The 24,575-nt window shown below is 41.9% G+C and overlaps 1 protein-coding gene across 8 annotated transcripts; it reads left to right on the forward strand.

The window, feature by feature from the left end:
- LOC147635774 (uncharacterized) lies at positions 1–20,383 on the forward strand. Of its 8 annotated transcripts, none has more exons than XR_015266704.1 (11): positions 1–373; positions 1,245–1,476; positions 11,075–11,155; positions 11,261–11,430; positions 12,130–12,251; positions 12,402–12,579; positions 12,695–13,274; positions 13,365–13,477; positions 13,753–13,993; positions 19,260–19,422; positions 19,763–20,383. XR_015266704.1 is itself a non-coding variant. In XM_086803175.1 (11 exons), the coding sequence occupies exons 1-10, from the start codon at positions 198–200 to the stop codon at positions 16,995–16,997; spliced, it is 1,989 nt and encodes a 662-aa protein (XP_086659301.1). In that variant the 5' UTR covers positions 1–197; the 3' UTR covers positions 16,998–17,019; positions 19,763–19,991. The 8 variants fall into 8 exon arrangements, 5 of the variants coding, with proteins under 5 accessions (XP_086659301.1, XP_086659302.1, XP_086659300.1 ...); XR_015266706.1 differs by having other exon boundaries at positions 19,332–19,422; XR_015266705.1 differs by having other exon boundaries at positions 19,803–19,991.
- Positions 20,384–24,575: the final 4,192 nt, after the last annotated feature.

Below are 24,575 nucleotides of genomic sequence, written 5' to 3' on the forward strand. Positions count from 1 at the left end.
CCACCTTTCGGCAGAACACGCGTCGTGTTGAAGGTCGGCATAATTGGAGACGTGCGCGTGCCACCTTCACTTACAACACTCACACTACTCGTTGGATTCTGATAATTAGGGGCAACTAGCTGCTCAATGATGCAAAGCTGAAGATGTTCAAAGAACCCATTATTTGTTTGCATTTGATTGAAGTCTGATGAGCAAAAATGATGTGGACTCCTCAGCATCGTCACCATCATCATGCCATTCCTCCTCCTCCTCCTCCTCATCATCATCATCATATTCACCATCACCATCGCGATCATCATGCCACCACTGCGGCAAGGAAGTGGGTGCCCGAGCTCTCCTCTCTAGCCAACGTTGTTGTAGCACGCTGTGCCAGGTATGCCTTCCCACATTAACAACCTTATGGTTGTTTTAGATTTTTTCCTGTAACATGCATGATGCTTTATAATCTCTCTCTCTCTCTCTCTCTCTCTCTCTCTCTCACACACACACACACACACACACACACACACACACACACATGCCAAAATGTAGGGTGATCTCAACCAATATGGGGCACAAAGGTGCCAAGACAGCCCTGTGGAGATCGATGAGAAAAAATATCCCTTGATCCCACTCCCTCGTGAAAACAATGCACTTGGAATGCTGTTGTATGATAAATATATCTATGTATGCATAGACATATCATGTATGTATCATAAAATGTATGCATGCATGCATTATAAGTATGATCCTAACATGTATATATGCGAACTGGTTACTCCCCCAGGAATTGGGAGGCAAGGGCCGCACACAGGTATATGCATGTCTGGAAGGTGTTATATCATGGATATATGTACGTATGTATGTATATACATTCTATATCTATGTCTACATATGTATGTATCATAACTTCTAAGTATGATCCTAATATGTATATATGCTAAATGATTAATGATTTATGAATTGGCACGTAGCGGAGCACATATGCACATTCACACTCTCAGTTCTTGGCTTCCAAAGAGAGGTACATGTATGTATCTATGTATGTCACGAACTTAAGTTCTGTTACTTGCAGATTTATAAACCTACTCGTGTGCTTTGTGTGTACATATGTTGTAAAATATATATATCATGTACATACATATGTGTGTATGTATGCTGATGGCATCTCTCATGTAAATAAATGAAGGTAATTGAAAAGTAAACAAAACTTGTAATGCTTCTGAAATTTTGTGATATTTCAACATCCTCATTTTCTTTGGCAGGATTCTTGCAACTTCTGTTGAAGACTTGCAAAAGCAGTTTGAGAAGGAGGTTTCAGAGTCTGCAAAAGATTCACAAAATTATGCCTCCAATTTATTGGAATATTGCTGCTTCAAAGCCCTTGCTGTGGCAAGGCGAAACACTAGTTTTTTGAAAGAGAAGCATTTCAGACGCCTGAGTTTTGACATGATGATTGCATGGGAGGCTCCTGATTCAGTAGCTGTGTGTATCAAGGTAGCTTTCTTCTGCCAAACACCTACCATGGTGTGTGTGTGTGCTACCATGGTGTGTGTGTGTGTATGTGTGTGAAGGGCATTTTGACTATAGGGTTTTTTGCTGACATACATAACCCACCCAAGGCATGCTTGGAGTTTAAAGAGTATTCACCATGTCCTGTGGCTCCCCACAAAGTTAAAAAATTAAGGGCGATTTTTTATGTTTGAAGATCTCAATGTCAAGGTAGACATGTTATTTACATAATTTCCCTCCTACCAGTGGGAATGTTGATGCAAGGATTCATAGCCCATTGTCTAGGTACTTTGGCATATTGTCTCGGTACTACTCTTTGGCAAAGTAGAAGGTTAGAAGTTTTGTGAGTATGCCGCCTTGAAGTTGAGATTGTGCTTACTGTATAACCTCAACTTTCTATGGATGCATGGGATTGGAAACGAGATTTTTCTCGTAGGATTGACAGTACTAATCTAAGGATTCACTTGTGCATGGAGGAAGATGAGTTCATCGCAACAGTATTTACATTTTAGTAAAGATACACACCAAGGAGCCAGGTTGTCATAGCAGAAATCTCCTGGAGGGGCATGAGCATGGAGAGACAAGTGGGAGAGTATGCTTCAATTGAGCAAGAAAATCATTCAGGTTAGTATGAGACTTAAGAGGGAAACCTTTTATGCCCCAATTGGAAAACCCTATAGAATCACCTAGAAATCCAAGGCAAGTGTGAGAAAGAAAGAAAGAAAGATAGATATATTAACGTCTCCTAAAGGCTGAAATGGCCCATGAGACCAAAACAAGGTACAACTGATGATGATGATGATGATGTCTCATCATAACAAATCTGAAAGAAAGAATGAAAATAGTAACATCCTAAGAGAGCTAAGAGCTGAGAGCTGAGAGCTGAACCGCTGAATCGTCGCGGTAAACTCCTCCGGTGGTGCGCAATGATGGCTCGAATCTGCCGATGGTGAGGGAGTCCCTCACACTAGTAGCACAAAATCTTGGTAAGTTGAGCAGATTGCTGCTGGCACGGGGCATTGATCATAAAATCTTCGGTGCAAGACAAAGAAAAATGAGGCTAGGAATAATTTATATGGCAATCAATTTATATGTCAACAAGAAGCGATTTGAACCTCATATTGCAGAGCTGCTCTGCTTATGAGCTCTTCAACTACATTTGGTTAGTAGTAAGGCTTACTCGAAATGTAAGACAAAATCCACCAGATTCATGAGGTCTCTTGATGTGACCTGATGGTCAGACACATGTAGCGATGGTATAACCAGATTCAGCTCTGAGTCTACTTCAGTCTTTGCATTTAAGATGATGGGTATCACATCAATTGACTCATTAGTAGCTCAGTTTAATAAAGTTACTTTTCAGCAGTGCATTAGATGGACACAGTTTGTGTTGCATTTTGATGATGGCATCACAAGAGTACACATGTGTTCACATGCATGGGATGTTGCGGCAGGCGATGGACTGTTATGTCCACACATTAATCAAGTGCGAGGTAGACATGATTATTCCCAACAGCCACCTTAGAAGCAAAATCAGAGGCAGATTGGAGCAGTTTTGGTAGCCCAACGGGTGCCTATGAGTGCCTAGGACAAGCACCAAGGAGGAGCTATGGAGGGTGTCATCATCATGGTGGAGTGTGAAAAAGAGATGGAGCAAGGAGAGAGAAGAAGGTTCAAGCCATGGCAATGGTTGTACAAGGTAAAGAGATAGAGAGAAAGTCAGAGGAAGAGAGAGATGAGATACTAAAGCCAAGCAAGTTTGCACAACTCAAATGATATTCAGTGTGATAATGAATCCACCCAAATGCATGCTTTTATAGGCACCAAGGCCTTATCTTTTGACCCTTAACAAGAGGGTGTTCACACCACTCAGGACACTTGACTAGACTCTAGACTAACTCCAAAATACCCAACAAAGCCCCTTCGGAGTGATGGTGGACTTGCATGCATAACCTGAAATAGTCCCGTACTCCAACACAAGCAAAGACTAGACGTGGACCCCGCAACTAGCTCAGTGGCTCATGAACATGGCTCAAAGGCTAAAAGCATGGCTCAGAGGTTCATAACACATGGCCCAGTGCAAAGGCCTCAGAGGTCAAGTCTTGCCCGGCGGACAAAGACCGCTTGCATCGGCATACACCCCCCCCAACAAGCAGGGGCAAAAAGGGAATAATGGAGAGGAGCCTTTTGTATAAACAAGGCGTTACAAAATCCAAAAGGATCCAAAAATATATAATTAACTCAGATTTTGGGGGACTACCCGTAGGCAGAGAACCCATGACTCCAAAATACTCAAATTTTGGGGGACTTCCCGGACAGAAAACCAACACATACAACTGAAAAGATAGATTGTCGGAAGTTTAACAAAATTCCTGCAATTCCCAACACATACAACTAAAAAGATAGATTGTCGGAAGTTCAACAAAATTCCCACACGGAAGAACATCGATGATGATTTGATGCCAGCTTCTTGCATCGATGTTTCCAAGATTCCGACACTTGAGTGTCAAGTGTGTGGAAAGTACTTGCAAGGAACAGATGCTTCATGACGATGCTTGCAGTACTGATAGGTGCAATCCTTTTTGGCATGATGGCCAGGGCAGAGAACTTGAGGGAACCAATGAGCTCCTCCATGATATTTTAACTCGCAAAGATTCTGATATGATTACTTGATACCGTGCTGCATGTGCAAGATTGTTGTTGTGGAGGCCGGTGGAGTAGATGAGCACTAAGGAGGAGTTGGGCCCACGATAGGCAATAGAGATTTTGTACCCGATGCTGTTGGAGATCACGGCAAGAAGTTGATGGCAAGGCGGAGGAGCCACAGCAGAAGGCAAAAGAGGGCACACAGGTTTGCACAAAAAACGCAGCCAAGGGGCTGAAGCGAGACCGATGGATCAAACGTTGGTGAAATGGGCAGAAAACACTACTCTTCAGGAGGAGCATAGCAGAAAATGCTGACCTCGTGCTACTCATGGCTGGGCAAAACACAACGAAGGCCTTGCTGCTGGCTGTGGACTGGTGACGGCAGAAAAATCAGCGGCAATATTGGCGGCAAGTTGGTGAGGGCATCGACATCATCAGCTTCAACAGTGACAGCAACAGCGAGAACACACCCTTAATGATGATGGCATATGTAGAGCTCCAGGCAGTCCAACAGAAAAACGTAGAATTCCTAAAAACGCAGAAACCCTAAAATTGCAAAACCCCTAAAAACGAAGAAACCCTAAAAGTGCAGAAATCCTAAAAATGCAGAAACCCCTAAAAACAAGGATTTGGTACAGCCTAGCTCTAACACCATATTGGCATCAGGGCATCCCAGGAGGAGCTATGGAGGGTGAAATTCATCATAATGGTGGAGTGTGTGGAAGAGAGATGAAGCAAGGAGAGAGAAGAAGGTTGAAGGATGGTTGTACAAGGTCAAGATATAGAGAGGGAGAGAGATGAGAAACTCAAGCCAAGAGAGAGTAGGTTTGCACAACTCAAACGATATTCACTATGATAATGAATCCACCCAAATACATGCTTTTATCCAAGGCCTTATTTTTTAATCCTTAATAAGAGGGTGTTCACACCTAGTGTGGTCGCACCACTTAGGACACTTGACCAGACTTCATCCTAACTCTGAAATACCCAACAGCAGCATGTACCGGGCACAATATGATGTTGGGCTGACTAGCATACAACCAGCATCAAGAATAAGTAGCAAGTTTTTTTGGCTCATTCTTCATTCATTCAAGCATAAGAAAGGAAAGCCTAGGCCAATGAGGTGATAGCCCAAGTGGTGAAGGTGTTTGCCTAGGACCATGAGGTGCTCGGTTCAAAACCCCACAAGGTGCTTCCTTGGTGGCATCGCCTGTGGTGGGCATATAAAAAGCGCATACGGGCGGTGAATAAACACTAACTACGGGAGGATCTTGGGCCTAAGGCTAGTCGGGAAAGAAAAAAATAAAAAAAAGAAAGTCAAGCCTAGACATGGATCAACAGCAATAAGCATTATCCAATACGGCAGGTTTCAACCCTCTAAAGCTTTGGGGAAGCAAATAGAAGCAAGTATAGTTAGTGTTATGCATTGTAGCATTTACGTGCAGCAATTCCAAATCTAGTGGCACATCTGAATTTACAGCATTGTATATATTTGTTTTTGTAATATATAAGAGGAGTAGGTTAGGTAAAGAGTCTCTCTCGCCAATGAGGTGATAGCTCAAGTGGTGAAGGTGTTTGCCTAAGACCAAGAGGTCCGGGGTTCAAAACCCCCCTTGGTGCTTCTTCGGTGGCATCACATACTGGTGGATAAATAGGCACCTACGGGTGGTGAAAAATTGGTAACTATGGGAGGATCTTGGGCCAAAGGCCAGTTGAAAAAAAAAGACTCTCTCTCTCTCTCTCTATTATGAGATGGAGGTACCTCCATAGTGTACCTTCCAGTTCCAGTTTCATTTTCTAGGTGCCAGTAGTATCATCTTTATTTTTCATTTTTTGGGTTTTTTTATCCAGACATTGTATCAGATCCACCATGATGTAACTTTTGGTCTCATAGGTCATTATGGCCTTTTGAAGACGTTAATATAACATTTCATTTCATTTCATTTCTCTCTCTCTCTCTCTCTCTCTCTCTCTCTCTCTCTCACAGAAATGTATCGTGTGGGCTTCTGAGAAATGGATACTTCGTGCAAGTTGATGACTAGGGTGTCTGCCAAACACCGCCTAAAGCACGGCTCATTTTTTGTAGAAGAATGAGGGAAAGTACGCCTTCCCCGGGCTCATCTAGGGCAGGGAAAATGTCTAGAACCAAAGACGATTCTATGTATGAAAAAGTGCAGATTATGATCAAGGCAGAATTGAATAACATGCAACTAGATTTGGAAAAGGAAATGTATGAGGCTATGGAAGCCCGGAAGAACGACATGTATGCATGCATGAGGAAGGAGTTGCATAAGGAAATACTAACGGAATTGTGGGCGGAGATGTATACGGCACTGAAAGGGGAAATGCAGGCCCTCTTGAGAACATAGGTGAATGTAATGGAAATTGTGGTGTATAAAAAAGTTAGTGATGCAATGGCTGAGGTCGAATCCTGGAAAACTAAGATGGAGAAATGCATAACAGATAAAGATGTCTTAATCAAGGAACTCCAAGGAGAACTTTTGGCATGCAAAAAACAGCTAGAAGGGCAAAAGGGGTCGGTAACACCCCAACTTGCTGATGAAATTAAGGAGTTGAGAACACACGTATAAAAAGAGATCAGATCCTTTACTGAGGTGACAAAGCAAACAAAAGCAGATGTTGAAGAGAATAGCAAATGGATTGATGTAGTGAAGAAACACAAGGGTGCGTCAGTTGATAAAGTCGAGGTAATGAATGCCACTTTGGAGGAGGAGGCTAAGAGACGTGCCAGGGTCTTACATGTGTGAGTTACTGGATGGAATGAGAAAAGCTCCCCCAAAGAGGATGCAAAAGATCTTGGCACTAAAAATGGGAGTATTTAAGCTCCCCATAGTGGATGCTTGGAGAGTGGGCAAGGATGCTACAAAGGCACAGACATTGATCTTGAAGTTCCCAGAGATGGGATCGAAGAGGGCCTTCTTATCAAAAAGGATGGCTCTCAAGGGAGAGAAGATTTATTTGGATGAGGATCTAACACCAACACATGTAGCACACAGAAAAGAGCATATGCCTCGGGTATATGAAGCACGGAAGGAAGGGAAGTGGGTAGTGTATAGACATTGTCTTCTATACGGAGACCCATCAGTGTGCAGGGAGTCGCCTCTCGACAGTGCGCAGATATACATGGGAGTCGGTTTATCGCCCCCACCCACGTACACTAGGTAGTACTAGAGGATCAGGCGGAGTGGCTGTGTTATTTAGAGAGGAGCTTCGGGATATGGTTCATGTAGTACATAGAGATGCAGATGCACGATATATGTGGATTAGAGTTTGCACAGAGAGGCTACAGGACATATACATTGCCATATGCTATTTTCCTCCTGCCTACTCTAACAATGACAAACAAGAAGCAAATAAATCACTGCATTTGACTATCACGGCATATCGATTATGTGCAAATTTTTCTTCCTCAGTATTGCCAAGCAAGTCACTGATGTTTTCAAACATTTTACACAACAAAGAAATGGGCAAACTGAAGTATAGCTGGCAGTAGCTGCACGTGACCGGAATACCTCAAATGTTTGCTCAATGCACGTGCAAACTCACCAAACCAACAATGTGCAGATGCAGAATCTACAGGTCGGAATCTGTTGACGTGGAATGAACAGGTCGGAAGCTGACATAGCACCAATAGGTCAAGAGTTGACATGGCATCAGCAGGTTGGAAGCTGACGTGGCATCAACAGGTTGGAAGCTGACCTGGAATCAGCAGGTCGAAACCAAGCTCTGACCAAAGCTTTGAGACCTAGGCACTGAAACCTAGACTCTGAAACAAAGTTCTGAAACCGAAGCTCTGATAACATTGCTCTGATACCAATGTTAGACGAGGGAGAAGATGCTCTGCACACTCACAGACATACACGCACACAGTCACACATGAGCTCTGAGAGCGAGAGAGACCAAAAGCGATATAACTAGAAATACTTGATATTGAATGTGTGGAGTACAAAGAACTAATATTCCTAGCCCTAAGGCTAACGTGGCTAACACACTAGAGTGTGTTTACATGGGGAAAAAACCCCTGCCAACATAGGGTAAAAAGTGCCCGTGTGTAGGGCTATTCACACCAAAACTTCCAAGGTTAATACGCCCATTCCGGCCCTAGTGTGGCTTGTATTTCATTTCTGTTGTCATGGTGATGTGGATGGTGTTGTGGCTATTTCATTTATCTTAACCACATTAATAGTGGATCTGAGATCTCCACTCCTAGGTTTCATTCCCTTTGGTCACTTTTGATCTCACATATCTTAGGACCGTCTCAATTTGGGCTTGGCCTAGATGGTTGAAATCAATGCCCCGGCCTCTTCTAGTAATTGTTGCCAGAGTGCAAGCTAGTGCATGTTTGAAGGCCTCCTTTATGAGGCATGCCACATTCGAGCAGTCCGGACACTCAACGAGACTTGGTAATGATGGTGCTTGCTAGAAGGCCAGATGGTTAGAGATGCCTTAGGTTGGTTTTACACATTTCCTAATAGGCTACGTGGACCGATATCTTCACAAGACCTCCTGCCCTCGGGTTGTAGAGTGCCTAGAGGGCATGTGGTTAGAGATGGCTTAGCTAGGTTTGGCACATTTCCCAACATGCTACATGCATGTGTGGACTGATATTCTCATATGGGACTGCACTAAGGGCTAAAGGATATCTTCGCAAGACAACTTCCCTCGGGTTGTAGGAGTGTCCGCCAGTCTAGACATGCGATCTAATCTTTACTCTAAGATTATTTGGGATGGTGATCTGGTCAATCGGGTCATTTTGGACTTGAGGAGCCGAGGGGCCGATTGTGACCAATCTATACCTAGCCTAGCCCACGATCTTGTATATAGATCTTAGGTGTAGCTCCTCATTCATTGTTCACTCTTCTGTCTTCAGTGTGTGCGTTTTTGTATCCTCATTGCATAGAGCCTTTGTGTCAGTAGCTAGTTGCATTCCGCACTCGTACTCATCCGTTACGTACTTTCGATACGTACCGTACCGGTACCATGCTTTCCGTACCCATACTTAAAAAAAAAGTTTAAAATGACTAGTTACTCATAACTACTAGTGAATATATGGTATGTAGGTTCATGTTGAGGAGCTTGAGCATCGCAAACACCAGCATGCCGAGGAGAGCATCATGGTATGTGATGAACAGGAAACGATATACAGACAGCTCCATAGAGAGTTGGAGGGCATTGATAGATGAGTCACTCTAGCTTAGTCTCGAGCTCTCACGACCACTTCCCTCACTTCTTCACGTCAGCAGAGGCGTCCTTCTACCTCTAAAGACACTAGGGCATATACTCTGGTGCACATTTGAGAGGGAGACATTCTAAAGCGACCAGTAGAGGTAATTCAGAGCACTAGATGCAAATTCTTCCAGAGGAGAGACTTGGACTCTCTACCATTGTTGAGGACATACCAGATACTGATGTACTAGGTGATGTGGTGGAGCAGGAGCCGCTATATGATTTTGATGGGAATCTCCTTATAGATGGAGACTACTTATCATCCTCATCTTCAGGCTTGGATGATGATGAGTGGTGACTCATGACACTTGATTTATTATCTAGTGGTCTTGTGGTGATTGGTCGCTTCTTACCATTTAGTAGTTAGCATATCAGTATTTATTTCAGTAGCGACCTCTGACTAGTCAGATATTCAACTTGTAGCTACTAGCGGCTAGCCTTGTACTTTCATGATTTACAATCAAACATGTATGATGTCATATTATTTTGTGCTGGCCATATGGCTATTGGCATTTGTACTAGGATTTCAGATTCAAGAGGACTTCATGTTGTATGTTCGCAGCTCATTTGACATTTACAGAGCATAGATGTTTGAATTTCAAATGTTTTCTGCGCAATTTTGTGTACCAATATGTATATATATATGTATACATACATATATATATGTATATATATATATGTATACATATATATATATATACATACATATATATGTATACATACATATATATGTATACATATATATATGTATACATATATATATGTATACATATATATATATATATATACATATATATATATATATATATAATATACATTATTTTAAAAAAGTGAATGTACTTAAAGTACTTATCCCAATGCGTACTTTACGTACTCGTACGCACACCGTACCTAAAGTACACAACCACTATGGTCAGTAGATCCTATGCAGCCATCAAAGCTTCCTTCATAGAGCACATGGGTAGGAAGCACATCTCTGTTTGTTTGCAATTTGAGCTTCAATTTTTCCTCTGAAAGATCTTATGTTTGTAGTGTTGCTGTGTACATGGCCATCTGTAATTTTCTACAGGAGGGGACTGGCTCTCTACAGGTTTTGGTGAGGTTTAGAGGAGGATCTCACATATTGACTCTCCATTCCTCTACTTTTTATAGTAGTAGTAGTAGCACATACCCCTCTTTGTGGTGGCAAAGAGCCAAAGTTTTCTTATATGCAGAGCTGCTTTCTATTTTAGTCATGTGACAATGAAGCCAGTGTTGGTATGTGGACCCTCCTCTACACACAAAATGCAGTTCTTCTTGCAGACTCTGGATGTTTAATGCTGCTTCAATAAAATTTAGATGCACAGAGGCCCTTTCTGGATATTCCCTGCTTTAATTACAGTTCTAGGAATGGGTGTTGAATCCCATTGAAAGCTTCCAATTGGGTTCTTCTGGCTGTCAGCATATGGAATCAGAGGTCCATACACCGATTGTCTTTGATGAACTCACTCACTACTGAAGACCATTAAACAATGCAGTTGGCTTAAATAGGCCTGGGAGAGTAACTGCAGTTCTGTTAAGCATCAGGAGACAGGAGAGTGTCTTAATATATGTCACCTTGGCGTTGAGTTGCATGGCTTATTGGTTTAGGGTTCCATGTGTTTCAAGCGGGCTTTCCTATGCTTACATATGGAATCTCTATTTTTTACAGAAACATCAAAATGAGATGAACAATAAAGGGACCAAAAATGACGATGACTCTCTTTTCTATTCTACGTTGATGCCACTACTGGTTGGATCCTCCATTATCCCTTCTTATTTAAAATTTGTGCATTAAAAAAAATTTAACTGGCCTACATTTATGACTGCTTGATTGAAATTAAATCGTGGTTTTCAGGTTAATCTGAAAAGCACAGTAGGGAAACAAGCTTTCGTGCGTGTTGCTCCGGCAATTTCAGGTGTGGCTGATGTGATAAATGTGCATTTCCTGTTTGATGTACTGGCTCGCCCAACTGGAGGCCGTCTACCATTTAGTGTCTACAACAAATACTTGATAGAATTGGACAGGTGTGCATCTCAGTCTCTTGAAGCTTGATTCTGTTTGTTTAAAAGATGCCTTTGCTCTCAAAAAACGCTCAATTGTTTGAAAGGCCTGCTGGCCTGCTTCACAAGGTGCAGCCAGCCATGCTGGCTCTGCTAGGTGATGGACTGAGTCTTCCTGTAACCTTTCCTACATGTGCTGGGCACAATTCACATTTCAAATACCCAGACATAGTCACATGGGCCAGAAAAAGCCATAAGTACAGCAAGTTAAAATGCATTGATTGCCTGCTTTTCAGCACATTCACCTGTCGCCCAGCTTGGGAATGTCCAATGAATTAAACCCAATGATGGGCTATGATTTAGCATGTCATGTTTTCACCCAGACATCCATGCAAGTATGTGAATTGTATCAAGAGCGTCCACTTGTTTTTCCAACCATGTGACTCAAGTTCACAGGGATGGAAATCTGCACCTTGTGTAGCCATTCTAATGAAAACTTTTATGAAACGTTTTGATCTATTGAGGGTTGAAGCATTAAAGAATATGTTGTATTTCTGATCTTTTAGATAGGTTTGATGGGTAATGATTTATATAGTGGAGGGTTAAAGTTAAATCATTTGTGCATGCCACAAACACCCACACACGCGCGCACAAACATGCACACACGCACTCATGGGTGATTGATTTGTTTTTCAACCAATTGACATTTATGTTTTTTCTTAGAGCTCTTGCTGGCATAAAAGATCAGGGAGCTTTGTTGAATAAGCCACATCTGAAGAAGGGGGAAACAGTGGTAGAAATTGATGGAACAGTCATTCAACATGTAGGAGCTTCTACTCAGCCTGGTAGGTTATTTGATTTGATACTATGCTTCAGGCCGCGTTTTAATTAAGGATTCTGTGGCGAACTAAATAGGTAGTTCTTTGGATTAAAAAATTCACATAATTTTGTAAGAGATGCCAATGCCTGTTAATAAACGCTTCTACATTCTTCAGGGCGGTTAATATTGACAGACCATTCTCTGTATTTTGAATCTGCTGGAGTAATCCCGTATGGTAAATCGCAAAAGTTTGACTTGGCGGCTGATTTGCAGCAAGTGGTGAAACCATACGTGACCGGGCCATGGGGTATCCCCCTTTTTGATAGGGCTATTTCCTACAAGTCAGTGTATAAGTAAGGCTTTCAAAACAATATGCCATGTTCTTGCGTGAAGGTGCATGTTGCAATCATGATGCATGTAATTTTTGGGCCTGCTACCAAGCTGGTAATAAACCACTATTTTGTGCAGTGGTGAGCATGTTATTTTGGAGTTTCCGGAGTTTTTAGGCTGCTCACGTCGGGACTATTGGTTAACCATCATTCAGGAGATCATCTGTACTCACAGATTCATAAGGAAGTCGTGCCTTGAAGGCACTGGTCAGGTGGAGGCCATATCTAGAAGCATTCTTGGTATCATACGCTTTAAAGCCACAAGGGAGGCTCTCCGTGCAAACCCGACCCAACCCAAATCACTTATGTGTTTTTCTATGGTCCATCTATCACCATGCAGGGATCTAGTTCTGAAGATTCTAGCAGACAAATTGAAGAAAGGAGCATCACAACATATTAGAGGTGAACAATCAATAAGAAGATTTACATATGCCAAATCAGCTATGTCTATTTTATGCGATTCGAAAGTTGCCTATCCAAGCAATGGGACAAATTTAGATGACACACAACTTATCGGCGATTTTTTCCTTGATGAGCTTCCACATCTTGATAGGGTGGTTGAACAATCATGCAAGGTGTGCACGCATGTGGACCGCTTTGAAATAGTAGTGTCAGGGGAAAAAGTAGACAGTTTAACCATCAACTTGGCTATTATGAAGGTATGCACACTGCAACTCTGGCAACAAGCTCCCAATATGCCGAACATTTCATTGTTCTTATATGAAAAAAGTTGATATTTTCCTGCCTAGGCTGTTCTGGACTCACTGAGGCCAACAGTCATATGGATCAATGTTTTGTTGTCATGGGATGAGCCTTTCAAGACAATTCCAGTTATCTTACTCGGGTCCTCCATAATCATGAGGTATATTGGACCTTGCAGGTTTACAATTGCAATGAGGTTGTGAATATTATTACTTTTGTTGAGAGAGTTAACATATTGGACCTTACAGGTTTACAATTGCACTGTTGAGAGGTTGTGGATATTAGTACTTTTGTTGAGAGAGTTAACATATTGCATGTTAGGTGTAAGGCTTTGAAATTGCACCTGGAACTTGGTGTGATACCCACTTGGGCAAGGTCGCACACACTGGATACTTCTACTTCATGAGTGTAATAAAACATTTTCGTCTTTGCCAGGGACCTGCTGCAGTATTTCTTCCCTCTCTTCCTTGTAGGAATGGTGATATTTATAATTTTTTTCAAGCAAGCTGGAGAGGGTCCTCTATCTGGAGAAATCAAAATCTTGTCTCCTAGTCAGAACACTGCTGACGAGGTACTGGAACTGCAGCAAGCTCTCTATCACTTGGAGCAGCTGTTAAGGACTAGCAACATTGTACTTCTGAAGATCCGTGCGTTGCTATACTCTGTGCTTCCCCAGGTAAAAAAATGTTTGTGGAAAAATATTATCTAAACAACAAGGCTACATCATCAGTCCTTAAGCTATCTCCATTTATGATCTTTTCTCTCTTTATACATGTCTTTTCCAAGGTAACCTCATGCTTATTGACCTCCATGAACAGTGCCTTTTTTTCTGGCAGAGAGAAAGTCTTGCATGAGATTGTTCCAGGTGAACACATTTTGTTTGCAAGAAGCCACCAAAGGCCAAGCCCCAAGAAGTAGTCTTACTTGTCCCCACAACTAACCAGCTAGATCTGTGCCCTGGTTTCTGATTCCATAGAGGTAGTTTCCACACCCATGTGAGTAATGCTCTAGGCATAGGCATCATAGCCTAGGCACCAGATCACATATCCTTATATGTGAGGCTCTTTGACAAGGTCTTATACAATCACCCTCTTACACCACATGGTGACGTAGTCCTCATATGTGAGGTTCTTTGACAAGGTCTTAGATGATGACCCTCTTACACCAAGTTCCTAGGCCTTAGTGATGTGCGCAACATATAGTTCAGGTCTATGCTTGCTACGGAGTTCACTTCTAGAGGAGGTACTACCTGGGTGTCATTCCATCAATGAACCTTCAGCCATTGAAGATCATTAGTTGGAAAATAGAGGGCATTTGAAGGGTGCACAACCGGGACATGAGATGAATTGTCAAAGATCAGCTTCATCCTCCAGTATTATTTGGAACAATTCATGGTCTATTTTAGATGGTTTACATGACTTTAGAGCTAGGACTGCGTGGGAAATCATTATCCATCATTTCCCCAGCCTCAAATTTTCCTCCAATCAAAACCTGGGAGTTTTGACCCTGTAAGTTTCTCCAATCAGGGTGCAGGAAAATTGGAGGCTGTTGAAAATCATGGGAGGGAACCTCCCCCAACCAGCCCTTTCCTAGCTCTAATCCAGGCTCCAGCTGAAAGCTTCCCATCTGGTGGCCAATTTATCCGAGGGAAAGGGGGATCAAGGGAGGTTTTTTACTCCCAAATATGAGGGTGGTTTGGGAATTTTTAATCTGCATATGTAGAGTAGAGAATTGATAGCCAAACTCATAGGTTTGGGGTTTTCTTCCTGATGATGGTCCCAGAAAAGTTTTTCACACGTCATATCATGCAGTGTGCTCCAGGGAGGACATGTGGTGAGCGTGGAACCCTAGCTTAAGGTGGATTTTTAAAGATGCAGATATCTGTATGCCAGCCTCTAAATGTTTATCATGGACTGTTTAGAAGTGGTGCAGATGACACGAATATGCAATAAGGAACTGTCAAAAGGAGAAGTGAGCACTGGAGCCAAACTGATTGCTGCTTCCTGCACCATCACCTCCCCTCGCTTCCACCCTCCATCTTTTTCTGCTGGCTGCCACCTTCCATCTCCCGCTTCCGGCTTCCGCCTCCCTTCTCCTTGTTTCTGCCTTCCCTCTCCTGCTGCTACCCCCCCCCCCCCCCCCCTCCTTCTTCTTTGATGCTGCTGCCCCCGTCCTCCCTGTGCACTGCCCCCTGCCAGCCGCCACCCTCCTATGCGCCCTGCACGCGCCTGATTTTTCCCTTCGCCTCCTCCGCATTGCCCGCTGCCACCACCTCTTCTCCTCTTCGCTGCGCTTTCTGCCTCCACCGCTCCCAGATGCGACCGTGTCCTCACCACCGCCCGTCATCCCCCAACCTTTTCTTCCCTTGCACGTGTGTTAGTGTTCCTTAGGCAAGTGTTGGCTTACATTGGTCTTCACCCCCTCAGGAGGACTCCATGAAGCCATTCCATCATCCCCGATCTAGGCCGCCACCCCTTGCCTATTCTCTGAAGCGGACCTCCAGCTCTTGGCATTGTCTCCGTCTCATAGGAGGCTCAGTGGACATTCTTTTCATAGAGGAGCACCACCTTTGTGCAGGACGTAGCCGTAGAAGTGGAAAACTCTTGCCAGGCCGTAGCCACACGTGCTGGTCACCTGTTTTTTGGTCAAAGGGGGTGGGTGCATGATCAGCATCATAGCCAGCACGTTATCAGCAGACCACACCCATGTCCTCCTTTCACTTAAGAGGACCCCTGGCAGCCAGAGAGACAGTAGAGTGTCCGCATTCAGAGAGCTTGGTCCAGGATATCGAGATCAGCACACAGATCGCTCAGATTTGGGACACTCGGTCAGATATTTGAGGCAGCAGGACAGGATTGATACCACTCCCGATAGATCCTCAGAGCCTTGGTCTCCGGGGAGATTAATCATAGATGGGAGATCATCAGCAGCATTGCTGCATGGCATGTATGATGGGCCCGTTGCAGTTAGGCCATCGAGGTCACTCTCACCCCTCTTCTGAGTCCATCTGTTCCATATGGACTGACACCATTCATACCCTTGGCAGTTAGTGGGGGAAGCTTTAGGAGGTTTGGATTGCATCCATAGACGACGAGAGGCTTTTCTGCACACAGGGCACCTAGGTCCCTTTCTCTTTGATCGGTGTTGGCAACAATAAGCCCAACTGTAGTCCCTACCTAGCCTTTTTAATTATTTTGCATAGGATATCTTTTAGTCTAAGATCAAAGATGTAATCTACCACACCAAATGCCATAAGCATAGATGTCATCCCAGAAATGTATCCAGTCACATTGAGTGTACCTCTCATGGTGGCTATATAAGCCCTTATGTATAAGAGCATTTGACACAAAATCAAGTCTATTTTCATTATGAATGGCTCACTTTTCTTTCCCCTTTAAATTTTACATGGTATCAGAGCATAGGTTCTTATTACCTTTAGACTTCTATTTTGGAGCTTCTAGCTTGGAGTTTTCTAGCTATTTTCAGTCAGATTTTTTTTGGAGCTTTCTATTTTCCTTTTGGAGTACCCAACCATTTCCAGTTAGGTTTTATTTTAGACCTTTCTTTCTATTTCCCTTTTGCAGTACGCTCCATCCTGTCACCCTCCTGCGCCCACCACTCTTTGGCTTGGAGCACGCACCAGCCCGTCAACCCCCTGCGCCCACCACTACGCGCTTTGATACTGGATGGCGGAGCTGCGCTGTGAGTCTTTTCTTTTTTCACCTCCCATCGTCGTGTTCACAGCACGCTCATAGTTTCTGTTAACAACACGCAAGCTTCCATGGTCGCATTCACAGCTTCTGTTAACAACACACTCAAAGCTAAGCGCACTCAGCCCCCCCACATCTTGCCGTTGCTGCAAACTCCGGGTCTTCCAGTTCATCAATTGCACAGCCTTAGACGTGATTCTAAGCACAATTTGATCAGATTAGAGAGACAATAATCGAGCTTTAGGTGTGTTTTGCTGCTGCTGCTTAGACAGCAGAAACCTTGAATTTCCAGAGGTGTGTTTTTTCGTCCGTCAAGCACATACGAGCTTTCGTCCAATTTTGAAGCTCTCTTTTGTGCCTCCAATTCTTGTACCCACTGTTCCACCTACCTATTGCGCCACCACCAACAACGACCAGGATATCTGCACTGACTACCTATCTCTGCCCATCCATCGTTCAACTTGGTATAGATCTCAGGGTAGGTTAGCTGCTTCCATAACTTGGTGTTGAATGAGAGCTGGGCGCTTAGCTTCTGCAATCTTCTTTAACAGGCTTGTAAGGAAAGCCTTGGTAATTATTCTAAACCAAAACTCAAGCAGCCCACCCTCATGGCATCACTAGTTGTTACCTCATCTTCTAAGTACCCAGATAAGTTTAATGGCCAAGGATTTCATACTTGGCAAATTAAAGTAAAAGGGCATTTAATGAGAAAAAACCTATGGAGTCTTGTGAAACCATTGAGTGAGGAAGAGGGGGTTGCTACTAGAGCTACCACAACTGCATTATAAGCCAAAGATGAACAAGCCTTTGGAGTCATCATCATATCACTTCAAGATAATTTTATACACTACATAGATGAAGCCGATACGGCTACCAAAGCTTTGGGAAACCCTAGAGAGGATATTTGGAGCTAAGGCAAAACATTCCAAAATTAGCCTCAAAATGTAACTTTATGGGTTAAGTATGGAAGCTAATTGGGGTATATCTAGTGTTGTAAATAGGCTCAAGAGCCTTAAATTGTGACCGTTCTAAAGGAGGAGTCCATCCCTTCTTTAGAAATTATTATTAACTCTTTGCAAGAAGAAAAGAAGAAGGCTTTATACATATCATAGAAGGCGCATATGTTCTCTTCTACTCCAACAAGAAGAAATGTACTCATTGTGGAAAGACCAATCACTCATCCAAAGACTTCTTCATCAACAATCCATACTCTCATTGTAGGAAAACCAACCACTCATCTAGCAGGTGTTACCTCAAGGAAAAGCAAGAGAAGAAAAAGGAGAAGGCTCACATTGTCGAGGCAAAGGAAAGCTACTTTGTGACAACGGATGGCATTGAAGACTTTGATGATTCTTATGATTTTTAACTCTTTTTGTACACTCCCTTTTTGGGTTATAAGCCTTTGTTTTTATCCATTCCCTTGATTATTGTAAGAATAGAGTACACACACACTATTGTTATAAAAAAGGGGAGACTCTATCTCATTGTTTCAAGGAGGATAGTTGTAGGCTAACTCCATGTATTGAGTGTCTTTCTCAAGTTTGGCTTAAGGGGGGGTTTATTGGCAATAAGCCAACTTGTAGTCCCTAGTCTTTTTAATTATTTTGCATAGAATATATTTTCGTCTAAGATCAAAGATATAATCCACCACCAAATGCCATGAGCAGTGATGTCATCCTAGAAATGTATCCAATCACATTGAGTGTATCTCTCATGGTTATATAAGCCCTATGTATAAGAGCATTTGACACAATGCAATCAAGTCTATTTTCGTTATGAATGGCTCACTTTTCTTTCCCCCTTAAATTTTACAATTGAAACGGCGAGATTTCTTGGCATTACAGACCTGGACAGCTACTGATCATGTCATTTATGTAGTGAGTGATACACTAAGGGATATTTTCTTGATCTGGTTCATCAGTTCTGCAGTAGACGGACTGGTAGATTATTGGGAGTTTGATTGCACGGTTTGATGATCTTGTTGTATAGATTGCTTGAATAAAGTAAACTTCTTTTGACTTTTTGTTTCATAATATATGTGTGTTTATATAACTTGGGCCTTTCTTGTGTGCAAAATATGCTTGACCCATAGCTTCTTTTTGAGGGCAGGGGAGCATAGATTCTGTTATACTTGTCCATAGGGGCATAGCTCAGAGATGTTTTTTTAAAGCTTTCCCCTAGTTACGATACACACCACCTCTGCTAAGTATTGACACCATGCTACTATCACAGCGTGTCATATCCAGAAGACCAGATGCTCAAAGGCCTTCGAGGGTATTCATGTTTATTTCAATGTATTTGCAGTATATGGAGTGACATCGTTCATAATCTCTTTTGGCCACCGGGAGCCATATACAGGGATCTTCTAGCAGATTCTTGAGAGAGTGAAACCATGGTATTTTCTTTTCTCCACTCCTACAGGACTTTTATGGCAGCATAATTCCCTTGATTGGTTGAGATCTCCCTACCTTTTGGTTTGAAATCTCCCTTTGTATGATTTTATAGTACTTAATAGAAGTCTTAAAAAAAAACCCGGCGTCCCCCTCACTACCAGGCAAGACAGGTAGCTTTGATCCGGAGTCAATATGCTTCATGGGTCCTTGTGGTCTCCTGTTAGACGTTTATATTTTCTCTTCTAGTTCCTCTAGATGTAAGAGGTTTTTAAACTGTAAATAAGCTTTTGTAAAAGTGAAAATTGAATGACTTTGCTAATATTGTTTGTTTTCTCCTTGCAGGCAACAGATCAAGTTATCTTATGTCTCATGATTTTGGCAGGTCTAGTAGCTGTTCTTCCAGCAAAGGCCATTTTACTATTACTATTTTGGGAGACATTCACAAGACAAATGCCCCTTCGGCAAGAGGTCACACAAGGCTACATAAGGAGGTTAAAAAAATGGTGGTATCACATACCTATTGCTCCAGTCCACTACAAGAAGTGAGGACAAGAGATGGAAAAGAAAGAAAGACAGCCATGGAGAAGTGGAGGTACAGCCATGGAGAAGTGGAGGTGTTTTGAAGAGAACACATTTCATGATGTTGAAAGATGTCAACATGGGCTTCACTGGACCTGAGTAGAGACAAGGAAGTCCACATCATTTTCAATGTATATATTCTTCTGCTAGCATATGTGACAGTATTGTGTGGTTTCTAACAGTCCAGCCAAGATCATGCAACGGTTCAGTTTCTGAATTAATATGGTTTCTGAAACAAAGAGGACCAACACAATAGAACTCATGATATAGTGTTCAGTTTAGGGGGGATGAGAGGAAATGAATCTCTATAACAAGCAATGCCAAACAAACTTTTTTTTAAAAGACAAGTATACTCTATTAGAAACAAAAAGAGTGTTTGCATCACATCAGGCTTAAGCTTGTGTAGAGATTTCCATCGAGAGTGTTCTCCTATGTCTGCCCTTACTATAGCAAGTTCCTGGTATGCTTAGTTAGGTTGTTCTTTCTAAATGCCTTTTTATGAGTTCATCAAATTCCTTTGAATAATCTCCACGAGTGTCATTTTGTTCCATTGAGCTCTAGACTTCTTAGCCAAGGCTAAATTGTTTCAGGCTTCCCATATAGATCCAATGGCCATTGCTCTAACCCATTGCCACATTTCCACTAGTGTCAGGTTCAAATTTTTAACGTCTCCAAGTACACTAAACCAGTTTTTGATGCTCCTCCAAAGTAGGCTAATTGACCAAAACTTCTAGAAGGAGTTCTTTTCCAGAGGGGGCATAGAAAATTTGTGTTTGACACTTTATCTATTTGGTCTCTTGTGAGCAATCATGAAGGTGTAGCAGTTCCATATCAACAAATTGAGCCAAGGCATTGACGTAGCCTTCCCAACCAATGTTGTGTCTCTCTTCCATGCCCATAGAGGGTATAGTTTGCTATTTTTGAGTGGTGTTTTAGAGCCAGTTCACCCTTCTTTATTCCTGCTCCCTAGCATTAAGCTTCACTAAAGGCTTGCCTATAGAATTGCACTAATTATAGTCATCTTTATTATTGGAGCAGATGTTGGCCAATTGTTGGGAGCAGTGGTGTTGGAAATAAATGCTCCACCCTCATCACTATCACTGTTTGGTTGTTGTGTTGAGCACCCAAGCGCCTACCAATTCTCAATTTACAAACTTGACCATGTGTGGTCAGATGATTAGGAGAACTTATATAGATTTGTCACCATGCCAAGTAGGATGCATGTTAGTGCACGCCGATTGGTTGCACTCTTGGATAAAAGGAGATCTTTTAGTGGCATCTTGTTTTGGATCCGTTCGGTTGTCCATGAGACCTCAAATGACTCTTGGATGGTTCCAATCAGGTGATGTGGTCAGTTCGGTTCATTTGGACCAGTTGTAAGGTGGTATGCATTAAAAAATATCATTAGATCCACTACAAACAATATTGCTGCATTGTGCTCTAGCTTTGATGTGGACGAGGAGGGTAGTAAATACTCTTATGTGCCATCGGTAGTAAATACTCTTATGTGCCATCGTCATCACCAGTATCATTGATGACTTTGATTCAACATATGACCGACAACAGAGTCCTGGGGTGGTTTTATAGAGCTAGTATAAAACGACACATCAGATAAGAACTTAAAACCTTGAGAATCAGCTAGTGTGAGAGAAGCTTTTTGATGAAGAAGCAGTCGAGTAGTTCACTATAGGGATCAAGGATTTGCAAGATCGGATGATGGTAGTTGGAATCAACAAGTTAAGTGAAGATCTTGCATGTAGGTACATCTAGATCTTTGTGGCACTTGATGGTTTGTGGATCATCGACAGTGGAGCGTCTTGATACATGATTAGTCAAAAGGAGTGGTATAACTTCCTACAACCAGTAGAGGAGTCCATCCTTGAGAATGATATCGAATGTCTAGCAAAAAAGCACATGGACTTTATGTTTGTATCAAGTTAATACTAAGGATTTATCAAATGTTCTCTATGAACTTTCTCTTATAACAGATCATGGCCTAAGGATTCACTTTGAGCATGTTCGTGCAGTGTCACAACGGCAATATCATTGGGAAAGGCACAAGATGTAACAATATGTATGAGTTATCAACGTTTTTAGCATAGGCCGATGTGGGCACTAGCAAATTGTGGCATGAGAGATTTGGGCGCTTGAGCTGCTTTTAAAAAATGCATAAGTTTGGGATTATGAAGCACCTAGCAGCTTTTTCAGAGATGATAGATGCATGTGAAGTTGTTAACCTTATTTTGGGCTTAACAAAGACACTCTCTACTATAGAAGACGTGAGTAGTATAATAAGAGTCATGACAAGGAACTATAAACATTGTAAATACTATGAGAAAAGCTGGCAAATGACCAAGCTTATTAATTAGGTTTTCAAGTCTTGGTGTCCAAGTGTGAATAAGGGCTAGTTGCATATAAGTCAATTTCTTATAATACAATGACACAATCTCTTAAGTGAGCTCTTGTTATCTTCTTGCTCGTGCGTGTGTGTGTGTGTAAGAGAGAGAGAGAGAGAGAGAGAGAGAGAGAGAGAGAGAGTTGCGAGGAGATGATTGTTTGTTCCTTACATGTGCCTTTCAAAGCTTGGTGTAAGAGAGTGCGAGAGGTGAGTCCTTACAAGGAGGTGCGATAAACCTCTTGTTGATAGAAAGAGGGAGACTTGGAAGTTGGAGCTAGCAACCACACCACTGGTGGAGCTTGGAGATTAAAGAGATCCTAGGCTGGAAGTAAGGTAAGAATCCCATGATAGTTGTTATTTGTTTCACTGTTGCTTGAACATGAGAGTTTTTCGGAAGAGTAGAAATGTGCAATAATATTTTTGGTCTCACTACTGTCGGTGGGGAGCTAATCTTGCTTCTTCCTTCTTCTTCGAGTGCTCAACTTCTTTCTTGAATGCTTAAAAAACTTCATTTTCAGTTTTGTTGAGGTTTTGTGTGCAAATGTGAGTGGATAAGGTTGTTGAAGAATGGAGAAAGATATGGTAGATGTCTGGTTTTTTGTTGTTTACAGTTGAAAGAGTGATTTGTGAGTACTTGGAAAACCTCCATCTCCTCACTCATAAGAAAAAATGTCTCTCCAGTTCTAGTGATACTCTCCACGCCCCTCTTTAATGCTAGGAGTGTAAGAGATTTTCTCATAAGGATGGGTGAAGGTTTCCCTTCACAAAAAGGTCTAGAAAGGAGGTGTTGTTTACACAACTCTTCTTCTCGTTGTTGTGAACCTTTGAATATTTCTCATTGCATAACCCTCATCAGCAGAGCTGAGTGAGCCTCTTGATTCATGTTTGACTATATTCCGAATAGCCCTTTGGTAATGTGTGTAGCAATGTGTCTAGTATACATGTGTATTTATAGATACTTATATGTGTGTGTGCTTAATGTGTATGTGTAGCCTTTCCTTGCATTTGTATGTGTTTTGGCGTGCTTTTCTCAAGAAACTCATGGTTGTTAAAACCTTTGGTTTGTTGCACACCAAATATTTTTATCTTTTAATATTAATATTCACTTGTAAGTGATCAATTGATCACTTGTAAGTGATCAATTTAGATTATATGGACATCTTAAAAACCTCAATTGATGAAATTATTCGAACTTGATTTTCTCAAGGAGTTAATAGCATGAGTATCTAGGAGATAGTCACACATGAAAAGTCGAGATTGTCACAATTGTGAAAAACTCTGGTTTTTTACGTCAAATTTTTCAAGCTAAGTGGATAAGATTTTCTATTTTAGGTAATGTAATCCCTAAAATCATAAGATGATTTTAGGGACTTTTTATGTGTGAATTTCTCTGGTTTTTCACGATCGTAAAAAATTCCAAGGCATTAAAAACTAGTAATTAACTTTGATCTAATTTTTGAAGGTCCAAATCTTGTTTTTACGTTCTCTCATAAGATACAGTTTGAGTCTACTTATACCATAGCTAAGGCAATGTAATCTTCAACAAGACTCAACAAACAACAACATTTTTATGATTTTTTAAATAAAGAAAAAAACATTGGTTTTTTATGTGGAAAATATAATTATTGCAAACTCAAAAAATCAAACAAAATTACTCCAAAATTGATTGGAATGCCTTAGTACAAAAGAGAAACCTTGAAAGGATGCAAGCCTTAGAGTCGGAAATCCAAGAAATAAAAGTAAGACGGTGGCACAAAACTAAGCACTTGCACAAGCCTTGGTAGAGGGGATGCGTGCCTTAGAGACAATCTGGGAGGATTCAAAGGGAAAATGGGAAATGGCTACCCATCATGGGCTAGTAGAACCCAACTCAAAAAGGGGGAAAAAATCAAAGAAATAGCTTTACACAAAGGAGGATATCAACAAAATGATGACAGATCCTAATTTCCTTGTATACAACATGCAATCAATGCTATTATAAGAGCAAGAGAGATTTCTCCATGGGAGAGAAGCACTAACTCATAAATCCCATCCTTTCCCATAACCTCGAGTAGAGAGAAATATCACCAAGAAACCAATCTATGAAGGGAGAGGGAAAGAGGGAGAGGGAATATACACTTCATAGAACTACTCTATGTGCCAACCCCAATCTTCCCCAGTCTTAACCACAACTATCCC

This window comes from Cibotium barometz, chromosome 9 (assembly GCF_041138505.1).
Source record: "Cibotium barometz isolate CiBa-2024 chromosome 9, ASM4113850v1, whole genome shotgun sequence".
Classification (NCBI taxonomy): domain Eukaryota; kingdom Viridiplantae; phylum Streptophyta; class Polypodiopsida; order Cyatheales; family Cibotiaceae; genus Cibotium; species Cibotium barometz.

What these genes read in the sequence shown, in the direction of transcription:
- LOC147635774 (XM_086803174.1), top strand. Translation starts at nt 198, where the DNA reads ATGATGTGGACTCCTCAGCATCGTCACCATCATCATGCCATTCCTCCT. An exon ending in GTTGTAGCACGCTGTGCCAG is followed by an intron (nt 374 to 1,244) that starts GTATGCCTTCCC and finishes TTTCTTTGGCAG; the next exon opens with GATTCTTGCAACTTCTGTTG. An exon ending in AGGAGCTTCTACTCAGCCTG is followed by an intron (nt 12,252 to 12,401) that starts GTAGGTTATTTG and finishes TACATTCTTCAG; the next exon opens with GGCGGTTAATATTGACAGAC.